This window comes from Giraffa tippelskirchi, chromosome 10 (genome assembly GCF_054371585.1).
Source record: "Giraffa tippelskirchi isolate mGirTip1 chromosome 10, T2T-mGirTip1v1.2.pri, whole genome shotgun sequence".
Lineage (NCBI taxonomy): Eukaryota > Metazoa > Chordata > Mammalia > Artiodactyla > Giraffidae > Giraffa > Giraffa tippelskirchi.
Window position 1 is genome coordinate 96,792,839 of NC_137284.1, and position 22,593 is coordinate 96,815,431.

At 37.5% G+C, this 22,593-nt stretch overlaps 1 protein-coding gene across 2 annotated transcripts in view; it reads right to left on the reverse strand.

Annotated features, from left to right (window-relative positions):
• The window catches only part of CFTR (CF transmembrane conductance regulator), a 385,597-nt gene that overhangs the window by 79,155 nt on the left and 283,849 nt on the right, over nucleotides 1-22,593 (reverse strand). For both annotated transcript variants that reach the window (XM_081537842.1, XM_081537841.1), the window contains 6 exons: nucleotides 20,593-20,630; nucleotides 19,894-20,144; nucleotides 16,768-16,847; nucleotides 10,050-10,200; nucleotides 8,664-8,891; nucleotides 6,223-6,323 (listed from right to left, as the gene is read on the reverse strand). In XM_081537842.1, the coding sequence (XP_081393968.1) occupies nucleotides 6,223-6,323; nucleotides 8,664-8,891; nucleotides 10,050-10,200; nucleotides 16,768-16,847; nucleotides 19,894-20,144; nucleotides 20,593-20,630 (849 nt within the window). The remainder of the gene's footprint in view (nucleotides 1-6,222; nucleotides 6,324-8,663; nucleotides 8,892-10,049; nucleotides 10,201-16,767; nucleotides 16,848-19,893; nucleotides 20,145-20,592; nucleotides 20,631-22,593) is intronic.

The following is a 22,593-nucleotide window of genomic DNA, read 5'->3' on the forward strand; positions in this document are numbered from 1 at the left end:
AAGTAATGCTCAAAATTCTCCAAGCCAGGCTTCAACAGTACGTGAACCATGAACTTCCAGATGTTTAAGCTGGATTTAGAAAAGGCAGTGGAACCAGACATCAAATTCAGCATCTGTTGGATCATCAAAAAAGGAAGAGTTCCAGAAAAACATCTACTTCTGTTTCACTGACTACACCAAATGGTGTGGATTTTGATGGTGTTGATGGTGTGGATCACAACAAACAGTGGAAAATTCTTAAAGAGATGGGAATACCAGACCTCCTTACCTGCCTCCTGAGAAATCCGTCTGACAGTCAAGAACCAACAGTTAGAACCAGACTTGGCACAACAGACTGGTTCCAAATAGGGAAAGGAGTATGTCAAGGCTGTATATTGTCACCCTGCTTATTTAATTTATTTGCATAGTATATCATGCCAAATGCCAGGCTGGATGAAGCACAAGCTGGAATCAAGATTGCCAGGAGAAATATCAATAAACTCAGATACGCAGATGACACCACCCTTATGGCAGAAAGTGAAGAAGAACTAAAGAGCCTCCTGATGAAAGTGAAAGAGGAGAGTGAAAAAGTTGGCTTAAAGCTCAACATTCAGAAAACGAAGATCATGGCTTCATGGCTAATAGATGGGGAAACAATGGAAACAGTGAGAGGCTTTATTTTCCTGGGCTCCAAAATCACTACAGATGGTGATTGCAGCCATGAAATTAAAAGACACTTGCTCCTTGGAAGAAAAACTATGAACAACCTAGATAGCATATTAAAAAAGCAGAGATGTTACTTTGTCAGCAAGTCCAGTTCAGTTCAGTTCAGTTCAGTTCAGGCATTCAGTCATGTCTGACTCTTTGTGACCCCATGAATCACAGCACACCAGGCCTCCCCGTCCATTACCAACTCCCAGAGTTTACTCAAATCATGTCCATTGAGTCGGTGATGCCATCTAGCCATCTCATCCTCTGTCGTCTCCTGCCCGCCTGTCCTCTTCTCCTCCTGCCCTCAATCCTTTTCAGCATCAGGGTCTTTTCCAATGAGTCAGCTCTTTGCATGAGGTAGCCAAAGTATTGGAGTTTCAGCTTCAACATCAGTCCTTCCAATGAACACCCAGGACTGATCTCCTTTAGGATGGACTGCTTGCATCTCCTTGCAGTCCAAGGGACTCTCAAGAGTCTTCTCCAACACCACAGTTCAAAAGCATCAATTCTGCGGCACTCAGCTTTCTCCACAGTCCAACTCTCACATCCATATATGACTACTGCAAAAATCATAGCCTTGACTAGATGGACCTTTGTTGGCAAATTAATGTCTCTGCTTTCTAATATGCTGTCTCAGTTGGTCATAACTTTCCTTCCAAGGAGCAAGCGTCTTTTAATTTCATGGCTGCAATCACCATCAGCAGTGATCCTGGAGCCCAAAAAAATAAAGTCTGACACTGTTTCCACTGTCTCCCCATCTATTTCCCATAAAGTGATCAGACCGGATGCCATGATCTTAGTTTTCTAAATGTTGAGCTTTAAGCCAACTTTTTCACTCTCCTCTTTCACCTTCATCAAGAGGCTCTTTAGTTCTTCTTCACTTTCTGCCATAAGGGTGGTGTCACTGGCATATCTGAGGTTATTGATATTTCTCCCAGCAATCTTGATGACAGCTTATGCTTCCTCCAGCCCAGAGTTTCTCATGAGGTACTCTGCATATAAGTTAAATAAGTGGGGTGACAATATACAGCCTTGACGTGCTCCTTTTCCTATTTGGAACCAGTCTGTTGTTCCATGTCCAGTTCTAACTGTTGCTTCCTGACCTGCATACAGGTTTCTCAAGAGACAGGTCAGATGGTCTGGTATTCCCATCTCTTTCAGAATTTTCCACAGTTTATTGTGATCCACACAGTCAAAGGCTTTGGCATAGTTGCTAAAGCAAAAATAAAGTTTTTCTGGAACTCTCTTGCTTTTTCAATGATCCAGTGGATGTTGCCAATTTGATCTCTGGTTCCTCTGCCTTTTCTAAAACCAGCTTGAACATCTGGAAGTTCACAGTTCACATATTGCTGAAGCCTGGCTTGGAGAATTTTGAGCATTACTTTACAAGCGCATGAGATGAGTGCAATTGTGCAGTAGTTTGAGCATTCTTTGGCATTGCCTTTCTTTGGGGTTGGAATGAAAACTGACCTTTTCCAGTCCTGTGGCCACTGCTGTTTTCCAAATTTGCTGGCATACCGAGTGCAGCACTTTCACAGCATTACCTATGAGGATTTGAAAGAGCTCAACTGGAATTCCATCACCTCAACTAGCTTTGTTCGTAGTGATGCTTTCTAAGGCCCACTTGACTTCACATTCCAGGGTGTCTGGCTCTAGGTGACTGATCACACCATCGTGATTATCTGGGTCATGAAGATCTTTTTTGTACAGTTCTTCCGTGTATTCTTGCCACCTCTTCTTAATATCGTCTGCTTCTGTTAGGTCCATACCATTTCTGTCCTTTATCGAGCCTATCTTTGCATGAAATGTTCCTTTGGTATCTCTAATTTTCTTGAAGAGATCTCTAGTCTTTCCCATTCTGTTGTTTTCCTCTATTTCTTTGCATTGATTGCTGAGGAAGGCTGTCTTATCTTTCCTTGCTATTCTTTGGAACTCTGCATTCAAATGGGAATATCTTTCCTTTTCTCCTTGTCAGCAAAAGTACACCTAATCAAAGCTATGGTTTTTGCAGTAGTCCTGTATAGATGTGAGAGTTGGACTATATAGAAAGCTGAGCACCGAAGAATTGATGCTTTTGAACTGTGGTGTTGGAGACTCTTGAGAGTCCCTTGGACTGCAAGGAGATCCAACCAGGCCATCCTAAAGGAAATCAGTCCTGAATTTTCACTGGAAGGACTGATGCTGAAGCTGAAACTCTAATACTTTGGCCACCTGATGCGAAGAACTGACTCACTGGCAAAGACCCTGATGCTGAGAAAGATTGAAGGCAGAAGGAGAAGGAGATGACAGAGGATGAGATGGTTGTATGACATCACCAACTCAATGGATATGAGTTTAAGCAAGCTCGCAAAGTTGGTGTTGGACAGGAAAGCCTGGCATGCTGCAGTCCACAAGGTCACAAAGAGTTGGAAACAACTGGGCAACTGGACTGGCTGACTGATGGAAAGAACTGGGAGGATGACATGGCATAAGACACTGTTTCAAGAATTTCTGCTAAAAATAGGTCAAAGAAATGTGGTGTTAGATCAAGGGATGGTATTTTTATGCTAGGGAGAAAGGTACCACAAAGAGGAATTAATTCCCTATACTAGCCTTTACACAGGAGCGAAGACACAGAGGGAACTGGAGCATATGAGCAGTGGTGCAGAATGGTGTTACAACTAGTGGAAATAAAAGTAAAAGGAAAGTCATATTCTTGTAACTTCATATTTCTGTTGAGGTTTGACATTCATGCCTAAACCCAGCCAGATGGGTAAATGAAATATTCTTTCCAAGTCTAAAGATATTTTTTTCCTGGCTACCTTTGTACTAAAAAACTATAAGCGCAAACAAAACACCCTGTTTATTGCATTTTAAACTCAGGTAGAGGGACGTCCCTGGCTCCAGGTGTTAAGACTCCATGCTTCCTATGGAGGGGGTGCAGGTTCGATCCCTGGTCACAGAACTAAGATACTACATGCCGCAAGATGTGGCCAAAAAAAATAAACAAAACCCACCTGAGGTCTAAATTCGTATCAGAACTCAATAAAGTAAAATGAGTTTTTACTTCAGAAGTTACAAGGACCTTTAGTGTTAACATATATGTAAACATGAAATTTGAGGTTACAGCTCTCTCCCCTCCTACTTTCAACATATGCTAGGTGTAATCTAACAGATTACTGGACAGCTGTAGCAGTTGTAGGGGTGGAAGCAGCAAGATGGAATTAATAACTAGATAAATGCCAACAAAGACCCAGGCAAGACCACTTGTGTTATTTGGCAGCAAAATGCAAACTAACATGGCCACTTTGATATTCAAACAAAAGAATATAACTTTTAAAAATATGATGAACTCCAAATATTGATACTTTTCACAGATTGTATTATAACGTAATACTTTATTGCGAAGGCCCTGTTATGCCAGGAGATGAAAGAAACAAAGTCAAAGCACAGGTCACAAAGTCTAGGATGACCACGTGAAAAACTAGCTAAATAAAAAAGCTTGAAAGAAACTTTAATGGAGATTAGACATGCAAAACAGACAGGCACCAAACAAAGAGAGGCTGTAGAGGCTGTTACATAAACCAAGGAAATTAATACAATAAAGAGAAAAGAATTGTGCATATACAAGGTGAACAAATGCTTCCAGATAAAGAAAAAGAAGTACATGAGGATTTTCACTGTAATGCCAAAGTTGAGGAAAGTTTGAACAAAGAATTAAATAGATGCCGGTACAATATTTACTTAGTATTCTCCTGCTATTTTCCAACAGAAACATTTTAAAGTACCCATACAAGATTCAACCCTAAAAGTATACAAGCTAAGTGAGGAGATAAATGGAGTCACTAAAAAGAGCTGGTCAAACAAAAATGAAACTCTGCTATAAATCATATTAAAGTTAAATGACATTTCAGTGAATTATTAAAATGCTTGTGTTAAATAAAATATTGTCACAAGGGCAAGAAGAGGGCATGAAAAACTTTGGTTTTTCCCTAGAGGTATATTTTTATAATGTTATTTATTCTGACAGGAATTGATTATACACATTTCAACAACTGAATGAATGTGTGAATTTTGAGAACATGTACACTGTCTCAGAGAAAAAGAAAAAGACCATAAACCAAAAGGTCAAGAAAGAACCTAAACCAAAAGGGTAATAAATGATAGAGAGGCTGTGGAGAAAAGTGAACCCTCCTACACCCTCCTATTAGTGGGAATGTAAATTTGTGCACCCACTATGGAAAACAGTATGGAGCTTCCTTAAAATAAATTAAAAATAGAGCTACCATTTGATGTAGCAATCCTGCTCCTGGGCATATGTCTGGAAAAGATAAAATCTAATTTAAAAAGATACATATACCCTAATTTTCACAGTAGCACTATTTACCATAGCCAAGACATGGAAGCAACCTAAGTGTTCATGGACAGATGAATGGATAAAGAAGATCTGATTCATACATACAGTAAAATACTACTTAGCCATAAAAAAGAATGAAATAATGCAATTTCCAGCAACATGGACGGACCTAGAGAATATCATACTAAGTCAGTAGAGAAATACAAATGCTATATATCATATATATGGTATATATATGTATATATATATATACACCATATATATATATATATATATATATATATATATATATTCAATATGTGGAATCTAAAAAGCAATACAACTGAATCTATATACAAAACAGAAATGACTCACAGATACAGAAAACAGTTACAGTTACCAAAAGAGAAGGAATGGGAGAGAAATAAAGGAGTTTGGGATTAGCAGATACAAACAACTATATATAAAATAGATAAGCAACAAAGATTGCAACACAGTATCCACAGGGAACTATGTTCAGTATCTTGTAATAACTAATAATTGAAAATAATCTGAAAAAATACATATCATTGAATCACTTTGGTATACACCTGAAACTAACACAATATTGTAAATCAACTATACTTAAATTTTTTAAAAAGTCTGACGTTATCAAGTGTTGTATATAATACCTATGGCCCTCTGAGAATTCTTACACTCTCTTTTTTTTAAAGAATACTAATTTATTTGGCTGTACAGGGTCTTAGTTGCAGCATGTGGGATCTAGTTCTCTGACCAGGGATCAAATCCGGGCCCCCCTGCACTGGAGGCATGGAATCTTAGCTGCTGTACCACCCAAGGGAAGTACCCTCTTATACTCTCTTGATGGGAGTATAATCTGGTACAACAGATCTTAGAACAATTTGGCATCATCTAACAAAGTTGAACATGGGTGAATTCTATGACCCAGAAATACCACTCTTGGGTGGCTATTCTAGAAAAATCCTAGGCAAGGAACTGCAAGAATGTTCATAGTAGCACTAGATCTTGATTGTGGCTATTATTTGGAAGAAAGAAGAGATATGGGTTTAATAAGAGATACAAACAGTGAACTTCAACTCATCTGCAGTGTTTTATTTCTTAAGCTGCGGCTTGGTATATAGTCATCCCTTATGCTATTGTCTATACTTTTTGGTTTGTCTGAATTTTTTTCATAAAAGTTAAAAAAAAATACTTACCAAGCTATCCACATCTATGCTAGAGTTTACAGCCCACTGCAATGTACCCATGATATTCATGGCTAAAGTTAGAATAATTCCAACTCTTCCTTCTCCTTCACCTATAGGTGGAAAAAATATATAAACAAACTTTAAGCTATTTCTCTTTTCTGTGAACTGCTTTATGTATACCTAGAAGACAGCATATGTTAAAGTTACATTTAGATTCTGTGCCAATTTAAACCATTTTTCATCTCAGTTCCCCACAGCATGCATCACTAGTGATAATATGCCCTGTTAGTATTCAACCAACATTTTAAATCAAAGAGTGACTGCATATTAGTAAAGAGTTGCCCTTTTTTAGATGCTTCAGATATTGAAGAGGATGTTGGTGTTGGGTAATGTAATTTTTATCTCTTCTACTATTACTCTGTAAATAATAATATCTTCAAAGACTACAATGGACAATGGAAAGACTTTCTGTGTCTGAATAAGCTCCTCTACAAAGAAGTCAAAAGCAGGAGAGAGGTGTGTGAGCAGCATCCAGATGTTTAGATGTGCTTCATGTCTTTGTGAGGAGGACTTTTCTCTGTCAATCAGATGCTGTTGGGAAGAAAGAACTTAGAGTTTCATGGAGAAGTCAGAACTCCTGCGTCTGCCATTTGGAAAAAAAGAAGACTGCCCTTTGAGTTAAAAAATTGATTAGTTCAGATAGGAAGAAGAATACTCAAATGCTTAATTAGAGTAATTAGTTTTTAAGGGTTAGAGGGGACCAGTAATTAAAATTCACAAATATTCTTTATTCATTAAAGTTTTTCCAATAAGAATGTCCTTAAATTGTTATAAATTTATGTTATCAAGGCTTAATTGACAGTCAATCCCTGCAGCTGTAATGCATGATAAAACAATTTTAGGGCTCTAAAATTGGGAGAAATAAGTCATTCTATTATTATGAATTGAAATTTTTGCTTCCGTAATTATTCTAATAGAAGACAAACCATAGACAGCAGGTATGTGGTTTTAGTACTAAATCACTTACTTTAAACAGGTAAAATTTATCCAGGGCCCAATACATTACTCATTCTGAATATTAAGATGAGAGTAAGATAAAATTTTAAAAATAATAACAATAATAAGTAACATAAGATTTTTGGGTACTTACTATGGGCCAGGCACTACACTAAGTGCTTTGCACAAATTATCACATTTAATACCCACCACAAACTTATGAAACAGGCACTATTATATTTATTTACACATGAGGAAAATGAAGGCTTTAAAGTAGTCGACTAAAGTGTACAAGTCACCACAGCTGAAGACCAGCAGAGACAGGGTTGACACTAGCTGAGTGGCTAATATTCACTCTGGCCGGGCATCTGATTTAATGGATGGGTCCTGGGCAATACTGATTCTTGAATGCTCTATCATGCCTAATAAGCCAGGACTCAATCAGATCCTTAATCATTACATTATAGCACATGATATATTGGTGTGATTTCACTGTTAACAAATCCTTGTTAATTCAGCCATCTTGGATCCTGTTTCAAATAACTTAATTAAAGAAAAAAAATTTTAACTCTGAACCACAAAAGAAACTTTATTTTGTTTTAAGATTGCCCCAAACTATTGTGCTGCTAAGGATTTACTTCATTTGCCTGCCCCCTTGAATTCCTTTTGCAGTCATTTCCCAAAGCCTTGGGCTGAGAGAAAAATGAAGGTGAGGAATCCACTACTCTCTCAGCACCTGTGGGACTGCAGGTGGACCTCGGAGCCAGTGTGAGCCTGTTTCCTGTTCTTGTCAATACTTGGTAACTGGATAGAGGAACTCAGCTGTTCACTAAAGGGCCCTGAATGGAAAGCCATACTAGGTCACTGTTGCACAGCTCTGGGACATTAGCCAAGCCAGTCTTTAGAGAAAGAGAAATGAATGAAGTGGCCACAGAAAGGAATGGACATGGCCGGCATCTGGCCTCCAGAGATGGGAAGCTCTGAGTCTGACTCTCCATGACTGTTCCATTTCCCGTGGAGGCGCAGTGTGCCTTCTGCCCACGAGGCCCTCCTGTAACTCTCCAACATTTGCTTCATTTTGTTTGAACAGAATTCTGTTCTTACAACCAACCAACCCATCAAATTTGTCAGTCCCTCGAAATCTTCATCCACTGTAACATATATATCTCAACACTTCTTATAGCTCAGTAATTCAACTCTTTTCATTAGAAGAGCTCATTTGTCTATATAGTTTTCATTTTACTTGTGATGAAATATATATCTCAGTTTTGCAATTGCATACAGCTGTAATTCAAAGAAATCATTCATTCAACAATAAACAAATTTTTGATTAATAAACTAAAAAATCTATTTAATGATACCTAAAAATTTTAACTTACATGAATGCAGCATTTTACTGACTGACAAAGCTTTAAATTAAATGCTTAGCTAAATAGTTAAGGAGTTCATAGTACCTGTTGTTAAAATGGAAATGAAGGTAACAGCAATGAAGAAGATGACAAAAATCATTTCTATTCTCATTTGGAACCAGCGCAGTGTTGACAGATACAAGAACCAGTTGGCAGTATGTAAATTCAGAGCTTTGTGGAATAAAGTTTCAAAGTAAGGCTGCCGTCCAAAGGCACGAAGTGTCCATAGTCCTTTTAAGCTTGTAACAAGATGAGTGAAAATTGGACTCCTGCCTGTGAAATATTTCCATAGAGAACAATGCAAGTTATGTAAATACATAATGCAAATTCTTACCTTAGAAAGGGTAACTTAAAGAGTAATCAAAGAAGTAATCAAACAATGGACGCCATTGGATGGAAAGGCTTTTCATTGTGGCGCAAACTTTGAATAGATGCAATCTGTTATTTTTTTAATGAGTTACCCTTCTTTTTAACTTGTTTACCGTGGATGGAAACTTATTATAAAATCGTTACCATTATTAATTCATATTGCTTGGCTACCACTGGGTATTGTTTATCTGACTAATCCTAAATTAATCACTGCTGAGATGTTTTTCTTTTGAGACAATTCATCAATGCCTCAACTAAGAAAGTCTGTGTGACTTAATTTAGCAAATAACCTTCAATGTAGAAGCACACTAGAAATATATCCCCTGAAAATACACCTAAACAAAGGCTGTTACTGAACAATGTGCTTTCCAAAGAGCTCAGCATTGTTTGGGGGCACACCAAAAGGCAGACTCCTGGAGAGAAAGGAAAGCTGTCTGAAAACAACTTTGTCCAGTCTCATTTAGGAACACGACAAACCTTTGGAAATAGTGGCATTACCATTTCAAATTTTAATTTATGTAATTAAGATATCATATAAAGATATCATATACATCAAGCCTCCTAAGACTCTATATACTTGTTTTAAAATCAAAATGAAGTCACAGTCATTAATTCATAAAAATTATCTACATGTGTTTAATAACTTACTGTTTCCTTTTATATACTTAGATTTTTTTTTGCAGAATTTGTGGTTTAACACTATATTTTAAATCTGAAAGAAGGCAATGGTCAAATTCTCAAAAATAATATTTAATAATACTTTTGTTAACAAATTTGCTATGTATTAATAAATTTTATATTTGTTAATTAATAAATAAAATTTGTTACTTGTTATAATAAAAATTATTTATTAACAAAATATAAGAACCAGGAGAGATATATATGATGAGAATGTACAAAAATGGCCCTGAATCAAAGTTGAAATATACTTAGACATTTTTAAAACTCATTGTCATATCATGCAAGAGTTTAAAAACAGGAAAAACATTTTGAAAAAGTAGATGAATTGCAGATAAACATCCACAGGTAGCTCTTGTGGGTATGTCACAAGCTGTACCATACCTTCAGATTCCAGCTGCTTGAGTTGTTGGGAGGTGTGGAGGAAGTAGGCTCTCAAGAGAATAAAAGCCGCTATCACTGGCACTGTAGCTAGGAAGATGTAGGGTTGTAAAACTGAGACGACCACCACAGCCCCAATCACAATTAATAACAACTGTAGGATCATAGAAAACACAGTGATAAGTAAATATTTCCATGTTGCAAAGTGGACAAGGTATGTTACCAATGTTTTCTAAACAAGGTTTTCACGCTCTGTTCCATTTTAAATAGAGGGCAGGTATCTTCCTACTGGGAAGGTGGTCACATTAAAGCACATTTTTCATAAGTTCTATCAAAATTCCAAAAATTGCTTAGGCTGCTCATAATAACATTTTGAAGTTTAGAATACATGGTATTCTTGTATCTTAGTATATTTTCACTTCCTATACCCTTTAAAGTGTTGTGTGACAAATTTTAAATGAATGTAAGTTTTTCTAGCCTGGGCTTCTTTTAAAATAAACTTTTTATTTTAAAATAATTTTAGTATGAATGGTCATCTGGGTAAGCTACTTGATTTCTCTGAATCTATATGATTAACATTTAACATTAAAAAAAAATATATACTTGAATTTTACTCCCCTTTCTGTTTTTGTTCTTGGCCCTTAAAGCAACTGAAGATGACCTTGATGCTCAAAAAAAAAAAAAAAAACAGGAAGATTTTGGGGGTAGGGCTGATTTAATTTGAAATCAGACCATTTTTTCTCTTATGTGTTATCAAATGAATTTTGTGTTTAAGTCAAGCCCATTCATTAGAGGTAGTTCTTCACATTATCTACCCCAAAAGTGAAGCCATGTGGGCAGTCTCAGAAACCTAAGTTGATTATCCTGGTGTTCTTCAGATCAAGTTAAAGGCTTAAATTCTATATTTCCAAGTGACACTAAATCCATATGTATAAAAAAGTAAAAAAAAAAAAAAAAATCTGCCAGCATTTGCTCCATAATAACCCATGTGAATAAAGTATAAATAAAGCAACTGTCACAACAAGGGTTGAATAATAAACCTATCATAACATCTATCTGATATCAGCAATCCAGTTCCCTACCAGCTGCCATGGGTGACACATACACTTTCCAACTGATGCAGAAATACAGAACATTTTGGCAGATGGAAACATAAATGAGGGTGTAACATCTGCATAAATCTTCTTTGAATGGGTTGCTATTTTCATCTAAAGCTTCAGATGATATCTTAACGATAGGTTTAATAGACAAAATGCCTCTAATGTGTCTATCATCAAATTCTACAGTACCAGCCCTTCACTCATTTTTGTTCAACAAATACTCAGAAAAATTTTTGCTGTGCCAGACCCTGGACTAACTACATATGACGACAATAATTTAAGGAAAGTAAAAATGAAAATCGCTCAGTCATGTCTGACTCTTTGCAATACCATGGACTATATAGTCCATAGAATTCTCCAGGCCAGAATACAGGAGTGAGTAGCATTTCCCTTCTCCAGGGGATCTTCCCAGCCCAGGGATCGAACCATGGTCTCCTGCATTGCTATGCTATGCTATGCTATGCTAAGTCGCTTCAGTCGTGTCCGACTCTGTGCGACCCCATAGACGGCAGCTCACCAGGCTCTGCCGTCCCTAGGATTCTCCAGGCAAGAATACTGGAGTGGGTTGCCATTTCTTTCTCCAGTGCATGAAAGGAAAAAGTGAAAGTGAAGTCGCTCAGTCGTGTCCGACTCTTAGCGACCCCTGCATTGCAGGCTGATTATTTACCAACTGAGCTATCAGGGAAGCCAATTTAAAGAAAGTCCTCTCTATTCTGCTCTTGCCCTACAACAGCCACCAGTACAATGAGAAAGCCTCATTCACCCTAGTTACTACACGACAAGACTTCATCAATGCAGAGGACTCAGTTTTTTTAACTGAGGATACTCAATTCTCAGAAAGAGAGTCTTAGAGAAAAAAACAGAAAAATTAACTTCCAAGCATTATTTACTAGGAACTACAATTTAATTTAAATGGGCCATCATATTAAGCACCGGTATGTCTGAAAGATAAATACTGTTGCATTTGCAGCATGGAAACATTCAGCTATTTCACTAGGATCGGGGTTTGTTCATCTGTTTGCTGTTGACAATCGTGAAGGGCACTATGTTCATTTGCCTTCTGCTATTTTTACCATATAATTCCAATCCAGAGCTTTTGTATTATAACAATGGGTGGGGAAAGTGATCATTGTTTTTTTAATTATTGCTGATATGGTTGATATTCTTAGGAATGAAATTGTAACTGTGTTACAACACAACAGGAAGAATTGTGTAGCCGATCCAACCAATACAGAAGGTTTGCGAATAATGGACAAGGTGGGAACAACTGGAAGTGATGAAACAGTCACAAGGTAGTCATCCAGTGATTATAATCATTCGTAATATATCCCTAACTGAGAAGTGCAAAACTAAGTCCAAGCTTTGAGGAAAACAACTCAATCTGCTCTGTAAGGAGTCATCCTTAGGAACAACTAAAGGCACTAGTTTAATATGCTTGGTATTCTAATTACACAAAGAAACTTTAAATTCTGTCCTAGCTTTTAATTCAAAGTGAATAAGAAACAAGTCACATCAGACCAGGTGTATTAAAGAGAGGACAGCAAAATAAATAAATAGACTTAAATACAAGATGGAAATATGAGTACAGATCTTAATTCCCATTCAAGCTTATCAAAGTCCTAAAATTCTAGGGGAAAAAAAAAAACAGACTCTAAAACCTGCAAGGCACCATTTTCACCCACCAAAAACAGCTTCGAAGTAATCCTGACACAGAAGGGCACACAGTATTGCCTGTGTAACTGGAGCAGATGATAAGAATGAAGGACCACTTTGAAATCATTTAGAAGGTGCATTAAGTAACTGACTGATTGATAAATTTCTATTTAAAACCAAGCAATAAACATCAGATCTGCAATTAAGTTCATAATTGATAGCCCTTGAGAATTTTTAAGTAACAGATTAATGGAATTAATAAAATGAATAAGGGGGGAAAGATGTAAAAGACAGCAGAGATCAAAGTAGAAGGGCTCACTTTATTAAGACAGAAGAAATAAAAAAATCTAAAGGTTTTGAGGTTGAAAAAGAAGATTTTCACATTTTAAGATGTAGAGGCTTCTGTTTCATGAAAAAAAATCTGGCACTCAAACATAGAGATAAATTCTGTGTGTGCTCAGTCAAGTCAGGTCCGATTCTTTGTGACCCTATGGACTGTAGCCTGCCAGGCTCCTCTGTCCATGGGGATTCTCCAGGTAAGAATAATGTGGGAGCGGGTTGCCATGCCCTCCTCCAGGGGATCTTCCCAACCCAGGGATCAAACACACGTCTCCTACACTGCAGGTGAATTCTTTACCCACTGAGCCACCGGGGAAGCTCAAAGAGATAAGAAAGATGCTAGGATAGATTTTTTTCTGTGTGGCTTCAAGTTCAAATTTGTCACATTATGGTCCACTTCCAGTAAGACAATCTGAAGCATATGACTTTAGTACTGAAAGTGATCATCATCAGATATCTGCCTCATTTTAGAAACCTGAGATCCTTAGAGATTAAGTGTCTTACTCAAGGTAAAATAAATAGTGCTATTTGCAAAACAGAATCTGGATCTTTCATTTTCACTATACAATGTCCAAGCCAGAAAGCAAATTTCCTAGAATATTATCAAATGTTAAGAACTAGAGTTAGTATAAATTACACTTTTTTGAAAAAAGAAATTCATAGGTATGCCTTATTCTGTGAAAAACCTGTTTCTGAAATGTGACTAGAAAGGAATTTCATTAACCTGAACATAAGTGTAACCAACAGAGCTCACAATTTAAAGGACCTTTCTAACACATGCATTTTTTAATAAAATCAAAATTAATCAGATTTTTATTGTATTTGATTGCCATATCATGCTTCCATAATGTGAGACCCTCTTCTAAACAAAATAGGGAAATCAACATAGAGGAACCCTGCCCAATCACTTATGAGGCAACGACTAGTGAATCCCAAAACACTAGAAGTTGAGCAGAAACTATTCAAATTGCTGTAAGAGAAAGGATGAGACCATCAGTTCAGTTCAGTTCAGTCGCTCAGTCGTGTCCGACTCTTTGCGACCCCATGAATTTCAGCACGCCAGGCCTCCCTGTCCATCACCAACTCCCGGAGTCTACCCAAAGCCATGTCCATCGAGTCGGTGATGCCATCCAGCCATCTCAGCCTCTGTCGTCCCCTTCTCCTCCCGCCCCCAATCCTACCCAGCATCAGGGTATTTTCCAATGAGTCAACCCTTCGCATGAGGTGGCCCAAGTATTGGCGTTTCAGCTTCAACATCAGACCTTCCAATGAACACCCAGGATTGATCTCTTCCAGGATGGATTGATTGGATCTCCTTGCAGTCCAAGGGACTCTCAAGAGTCTTCTCCAACACCACAGTTCAAAAGCATCAATTCTGCGGCGCTCAGCTTTCTTCACCGTCCAACTCTCACATCCATACATGACCACTGGAAAAACCATAGCCTTGACTAGATGGACTTTTGTTGGCAAAGTAATGTCTCTGCTTTTAAATATGCTATCTAGGTTGCCCATAACCTTCCTTCCAAGGAGTAAACGTCTTTTAATTTCATGGCTGCAGTCACCATCAGCAGTGATTCTGGAGCCCCCAAAAATAAAGTCTGACACTGTTTCCACTGTTTCCCCATCTATTTCCCATGGAGTGATGGGACCAGATGCCATGATCTTAGTTTTCTGAACGTTGAGCTTTAAGCCAACCTTTTCACTCTCCTCCTTCACCTTCATCAAGAGGCTCTTTAGTTCTTCTTCACTTTCTGCCATAAGGATTGTGTCATCCGCATATCTGAGGTTATTGATATTTCTCCCAGCAATCTTGATTCCAGCTTGGTTTCTTCCAGCCCAGCGTTTCTCATGATGTACTCTGCATATAAGTTAAATAAGCAGGGTGACAATATACAGCCTTGACGTACTCCTTTTCCTATTTGGAACCAGTCTGTTGTTCCACGTCCATCACATGTGTCAAAAAGTGCTAATTCATAAAATACATGTTCAAAAAGAAACTCTCCCAAAGGATTTCTAAAATGAATCTTACACTGATTCAGGAAATACTCAGCAGACTACAAAAGTCTTTAAAGAAAAAATTAGCAAGAGCTAACATTCATTAATCCTTTGGCAATCATGTCAAGATGTCCACATTCCATTTTTTAACTGATTTAACATTATACTTCAGTCCAGCTATTTACAAGCATAGAACAAGGAAGAAATGTCCAGAAATTAAAGTCATGGGCAATGCTTCTTTACATGATGAACTCAAAGCATTTTTTAATGAATTCCAGCAGCAGCTGCTGAGTTATATCCCTAAACAGAGTAACTTAAGGAAACTCAAAATACTAAAGTTCACTTGGAATGGGTAACGTGTTTGGCTGTGCCAATCATTTCAGATGAGGCAAACTGGCAATCTGGTTTTTGTGCACCTGCCAACATCGTTGTGTATACACACAAAAGTGGCAGCCTTTATTTTATTTCATAGGTTCTCAGTGGCGGGATTGGGAGGAGGGATGAGGGACGAGGTGAAAGGGGCAACTCATCTCAAGATGGGCAGCATCCTGTTCCAACTGTCTCCAAGGGGGTCATGGAGACTGCACTGTCGTTTACTCTCCGAGGCTCAACCCAAGCCAGCCAGGAATCTGCTTTCAAACCTGGTTCAATAGCCAAGGTTATTAACTCACAACACTCAAGTTCTATCACTTAATGGAATCCTAACGTGGTTACCCCTAGGTCACCTTCATATTCTTCCCTGCTCCATTTCACCATCAATCTCCCCATCCCAGGACACATGCTCAGAGTCAGCCTGCCCTGGAGATGCCTTCAGATCTATAACCCAGGGATAATCCTCACTAATCCTGAATTTTTCCTTCCTCTCTCACCTGCCTGAAAACTTACCTATACTTCTGTCCCAGCATTATGGTCCTTACTGCGAGACTGCTAACTAGCCATCTGTGCCAAAGTTGTTCATGGATGAGACTGGGTGAAACTATAGTCTACCAGGAAACTGACTGATCGTCATTGTAACTCAGGCCATCTGAATGTAGGTGACTTCTATCAAAGGTGATGCCAATGTCAAAAATGTCACACTTCATGGACAGTGATTTGGGGGAAAGCGGTGTGTTATATGTCTTAAATCACTTCTTAGTAGAGAGCTATTGTATCTAAATGAGGAATCGCCTTAGGTTCTAGTCAAGTAAGGGATTCCCAGGTGGCACTAGAGGTAAAGAATACACCTGCCAAGGCAGGACATAAGAGACTCAGATTCAATCCCTGGGTTGGGAAGATTCCCTGGAGGAAGGCATGGCAACCCACTCCAGTGTTCTTGCCTGGGGAATCCCATGGACAGAGAAGCCTGGTGGGCTACAGGCCATGGGGTTGGAAAGAGTTGGACATGACTGAAGCAACTTAGCACAACAGCACACACTGGTCAGGTAAACAGTTTTGACTTATTATTGAATTTACTAAATTTATGCCTATCTTGAAGATTTTTTTTTAATATTGAAAAGATTCATATACTAGACAGGGTTCAAACTCTTAACCAAATGAAAAATAAGCAAGAATTAATTTACTCTTGATAATTTTTCTAAATACTTTTAAAAAGTGCAACAAAGTGAAGTCACTTAATAATACTTATTTTTACAAACCTGAATGAAGTCAAATATGGTAAGAGGCAGAAGATCATCCAAAACTGCTACATCTTTGGAGAATCTATTAAGAATCCCACCTGCAAGGTAAAGAAAAATTCTTCAAAAACTAGTTATCTTAAAAAGATATATCAAAATTTGATAAACTTGGATCACAGCAGAAGCATTCAGAACTCAAATACAAATGAACATATAATCAGATACATAAGGCTATAGACAATTTCAGTGTTGTACAAGGATTCTCTGATGCTGGGAAAGGAGGCAACAGAAGATGAGAAGAGGGTTGAATGGTAACACCGACTCAACGGACATGAGTTTGTGCAAACTCCAGGAGACAGTGAAGGACAGGGGAGCCTGGTGCACTGCAGTCCATGGAGTTGCAAAGAGTCGGACATGAATGACAACAAACAACAAGGATTCTAAGAAACTTTTTGTACAAAGATTCTAAATAACTCTGTGTCCAAGTTATTGTCTCTACTTGTAAACTTTTATGAAATATAGATTGCTGTAAGATTCACGCAAAGCCCAACGTCTCTAACAGAGCCCTATCACAGATTACGTCAGGAATAGGCACCCCCCTACTACTATAATCGCACACTTACAAGCCTGAGTTTTGTGATAACTTTATGTCTGTGCTCTCATCATTCCCTTATTTTGTAATGTAGAGCCTCCCTAATTTTCAACTTCCACACCTTTCTGACACACCTCAGCACAACCTGTGGCTGTTTTCAAACACTCCCTGCCCACCATGTGGCCCTCTTTTGCCAGGTTCTCCTTTTCTACCATCTTCACTGACAACTTAACTTCAGCCTGTCTTCTAAATTACAGACTCACATTTGTAAGTCTGATCATTTTTTCCTTCAATGAAGAAAATGTCACACACGGAATGTCTACAGGGCCCTGGGCACAATGCTAGGCACTGAGATAACAGACATGGATCAGCCATGCTCCTCGCCCTTAAGGAATTCATTGCCTAGGGGTGAGGTAGACATACAATTAAAGTATAATACTGTACAAATTGTTTTTGATAAGATTGAATCTTATCATTCACCCTCCCCCGTGAACTGCAGGATAAAGTCGTAATTTCTTAGTTTAATACTTAATAACTTTCATGATTTTGACCTTAAGCCACCTGTGGAACAAGTTCCCTCTTTTCAAACATTCTGTTTCAATCAATCTGGTTTATTCTTTAAGTACACTTTACTCTTTCCTATTTCTTCACACTTCCCATGTGGTTCCCTCTGCCTGAAAACCCTTTCCCCTCATCTCTACTTGCTAAAAAATAGTGTCTCCTTCCTGGCCCAAATCAAATGCCTCTCTGGCAAGGACACATCAATGTTTGCACCAGTTCAAATTAATCCCTTCCTCCTCTGGGCACACTGAATACCTGTGATATATCTTGTCAGCACTTCTGTGTTATAAAAATTATATACATGTTGTATAGTTGCTTGTACACGTCTTATTTGTAAATTTCTAGAGGTCACTAGGACCATGTCACATTTATTTTGTGTCAATCTGAACCCTCAGCAAAAAGCTTTATGTAGGAATTATCCAATGCTTATTTTTTGTCACTATCTCCTAGTCCTTACTAATGATATATTATTTAGCATATTTAATTAATCATATTTGTATACCTTTTCATAAATAAATACAAAATTTTTGGAGGAGTAGCCTATGGTATTTATTTTGTGTAGAAAATGAAAGTCACTTTGGTTGAAAAAAGAAAAAAAACACATCATTCTGGTGCTTAGCATATTTCAGGTGGGAAACAATAGAAAGGGAATAAGAGTAGGTAATTGGCATTGACCTGATGTTGGCTATGTAACGGCCAGTAGGTGATGACCTTGTTTCATTTCACAGTGGTCTTTTGAGATAAGTATTCCTTTTCTCATTTTACAGATGTGGATACAAATCTCAGAAGAGTAACTTGCCCATGATCATCACTCTTATGAGAACAAGACAGACCTCAAACAATGCCCATGCTCCTTCCATTATATCTCATTGCCTGTTTCTCACTGCTACAGTCTTGGGGTAAAACCTCTACCTTCTCTGGAGCTCAGCTCTCCTATTGAAAATAAATGAAATCACTGGATGAAGGTAATTGGACATTCCCTTTTAGGTCTAAAACATCTTAGCTCTAAAATGGAAGCATGCTGCTGCTGCTGCTGCTAAGCCGCTTCAATTGTGTCCGACTCTGTGTGACCCCAAGACGGCAGCCTACCAGGCTCCCCGTCCCTGGGATTCTCCAGGCAAGAACACTGGAGTGGGTTGCCATTGCCTTCTCCGAAACAGAAGCATGGTGATGAGTATATCCAAATGAGGAAAGACTTTAGTGACACACGAGGGCTTCAGAATAAATATAAGGAAGATCCTCTTGAATATTAACACTGAAATGTTATTACCCAGAAAAAAAATGATGGTTAATTCTTATCTTGAGATTTTTTAGATACAAATCACTCTAAAACTCTCAGGTTTGGAATTTATTTTTTCCTTGATAATCAAATATTCCAGTTCTTATCAATTATGGTCACTACATTATACACTAGATCTTCAGACCTTACTGATCTTATAATTTAGCTTGTATTCCTTTACCAACCTCTATGATAGTGTCAAAAGTACTTTCAAAATATATCTGGGATACCCTCACCCATTTAAAATAAAATTTGGGATGAATTTATGGGATTATCTTTGAACAGTTATATGAAACTAGATTACTCTGTCTCATCAAAATACTTTATTAGTAAAAGAAATTTGCTTTTTGGATCTCTTCAAATCATCTCCCCTTTTAAACAGCACTATACATTGACAACAAGATGCCTAGAAGGGAGCTAGCTCAAATATCTGAACAGAGAAGGATATTTGACTCAGAAGGGCCTGCTTCTGCTGCTATAGTGCCATCAGCATCATGTCCTAACAAACTGCACTACTTTAATAAACAGAAATAGGAAGAGTGATAGTACCTGAGAGCCTAGAACACCAGAGACAGGCCCACGCCCAACATAAGGAAGCTCAACAAAGGGTAAACGCCTCCATGCAAAAGCCAATGTTATCACCACAAAATCAACCAACTTATAGGCCCTCTTTGTGGAGGAGCAGCAGCTTCATTTTGTACATCTAGTTAAGTACCTGTTTTCAACGTATTGAGGGTTGACATAGGAGCTTGAAGAACAGACTGTAGCATTTTGTGGTGTAAAGTTTTTGACACTGTGATTAGAGTATGCACCAGTGGTAAACCTCTGAAGAGTCCTAGAGCAAGCAAAGTGTCAGCTACTCCCACATAAATGTAAAAAATATAATACGAGCTGGTGCTGGTGATGATCACGGCATAACTGTTATTTGCACTCTTAGTACTATTCCCTTTGTCTTGAAAAAGTGTTCTGTAAAGCAAAAGGAAATTATTATTTGACAACCAAACTTTTCCAATGAATTACCAATACATGTAAATGATGATGAATTTGAGTCTAAGGAAATGCAACATATTAGCAGAGTTTATACCTTTAACCCGAAGGACTTACTATTGCAAGAAAGCAGACTAAGCTTTCCACCACTGAAACAGATAAAATTTCAAATACTCAAAGAAAATACTAACTGTGCAAGGTTGTCTTAAACATTGTTATTGCATTTTATGGAAACTAAACACAACTGAATCTTTTAAAAATTGATAATGAGCTACAAAAACTGCACACACAATTTTAAACAAAAGAACTCAATTCTCTACTACATTACTGTGGGGAAATGAAGCAGAGTGGAAATTACAATGTTTAATAAAACCCAAATAATCAACAGAAACAAAATACAATCCACAATAGGACATGGAATACTCACTTTGGAAACAGGCACAACACAACCAAAGAAGCAGCCACCTGGAAGGGAACAATACACACTTGACTTTTTTCCATCATCTTTTCCTATTCTTCCCACACCCACCTCTAATTCCATCATGACCAATATCAAAATACACACAATTTTATTTTCCTTGGCTTTACTTTCCTGGGTCCAGCAGCTGTAATAATTGTTCTAGGAACCAGTATTTGAGGTGAGAACATGTTAAGCTAATGGAATTCAAATTTCACTGAATAAAATACATATTCATTTCTCTCCTTCATTCAACAGGAACTATTCACTGAACCTCACAGAAGAGCTAACACTGCAGTTAAAAGTTTGTTTCTTATGAAGAGATTACTCTCAGCCTGCTGGCAGATAACTGATCTCGTTGGTGGCTATAAATAATTTCATCTGTCATACAATGATTATGAGGGACTCATAACTATAAGGCCAATTAGTTATGAGAAAGGATGAGACACATATTCAGGAAACTCAGTTAACATTTCAAAAGTGTAAAAATTCACAGTTTTTTAATAAAAATAAGGTGAATTCACATTAAAACATATACTACTGGCACTATGTGGGCTTTCTCATGGTGGAAATTTTTGGCTGAGGAACAAATATTCTATACCATAACTAAAAAAATAATTAACAACTATGATTTGTTTTTAGTTTCCACAATATTTAAATTATCTAAACTATTCTATTGCAATTTGGCATTCCATTTTCCTAAACACTGTAGGGAAACAATCTTGTGATGATACCAACACAATCATAATACTAGAAATATTTACACAATTATAGGACTGATATTATGCAATTAGGCCAATAATAACTTTAACAAAGAATCAAATAGAAAAATAGGAGAAACTGTAAGTAAAATAAAAAAATTTGAAAATGAGCACAAACCAAAAATAAATAGGGGCGAAACAAATATGCTTGCTATAAGAAATCTATGTATTATTTCATAATCAACTTAAGCATTTAACAGTACCATATAAAAATTATGGAGAATAGTTAGCAGTAATTAAGAAATTACATTATGAAGTCTCATAGTTTAAATAGTATATAGTGGCGGTTTAGTCATTTAAGTCGTGTCTGACGGTAGCCTGCCAGGCTCCTCGGTCCGTGGGATTCTCCAGGCAAGAAGTAGTAGAGTGGGTTGTCATTTCCTCCTCCAGATGATCTTCCAGACCCAGGAACTGAACCCATGTCTCCTGCATTACAGGTAGATTCTTTACTGACTGGGCTATGAGGGAAGCCCCATTTCAGGTAAATTTGCCTATCAGATTAGAGTATCATAATGAAAAAGCTAATGGCATCATTCACAATTTCCTACTTTTTTTAATTACACATGGCCTCCATGCACCTATTGACAAAAGCGCCTTTGTCTCCCTGAAATTCAAGTGATTTCAAAATGACAAGAAACTGAGCAATAATCTTGCTACTTCAAAAGTCTCTGTTCAAGTACAAATGTTTTCTGATTTCCCAATACTAATCATATTACTAATCAAATCAAAGGGTATATTTTTCAGTTACTCTTTGGTTATTATAGTTCCTCTTTGTTCCAATGAAAGAAGTGTCAACAATGTTGGCATTCTAACTTCTCTGAATGTGAGTAAATCCAAGAAATAAATACTCTATAATATTTACTATGGGACAACCAAAGCAGTTGCTCAAAGACCCTGGTCTAATCTGTGCAATATAAAGGTATTTCGTGGCTCTTGTCAACAGAGACCACTTATGGAACCACCAACCCAAACTACTTTTACTGATTGGAGCACAAACATTTCCAAGGACTTAATGTAATGACTTTAATAAAAAATGTCTAGGGCGTGTATAATTGAGCAGGCAAGTTCTAGCATTTAATTTCTAAAATGTCTGAGGTTATAAAGTTCATGCAGTTTATGAGAGAATGACAAGTCCTGAAAGATTAAAGAACGAAAGAAAAAAGGTCATTATTTTCAGCTGTTAGGGTTTGAAGCAGTATTCCTTATCATG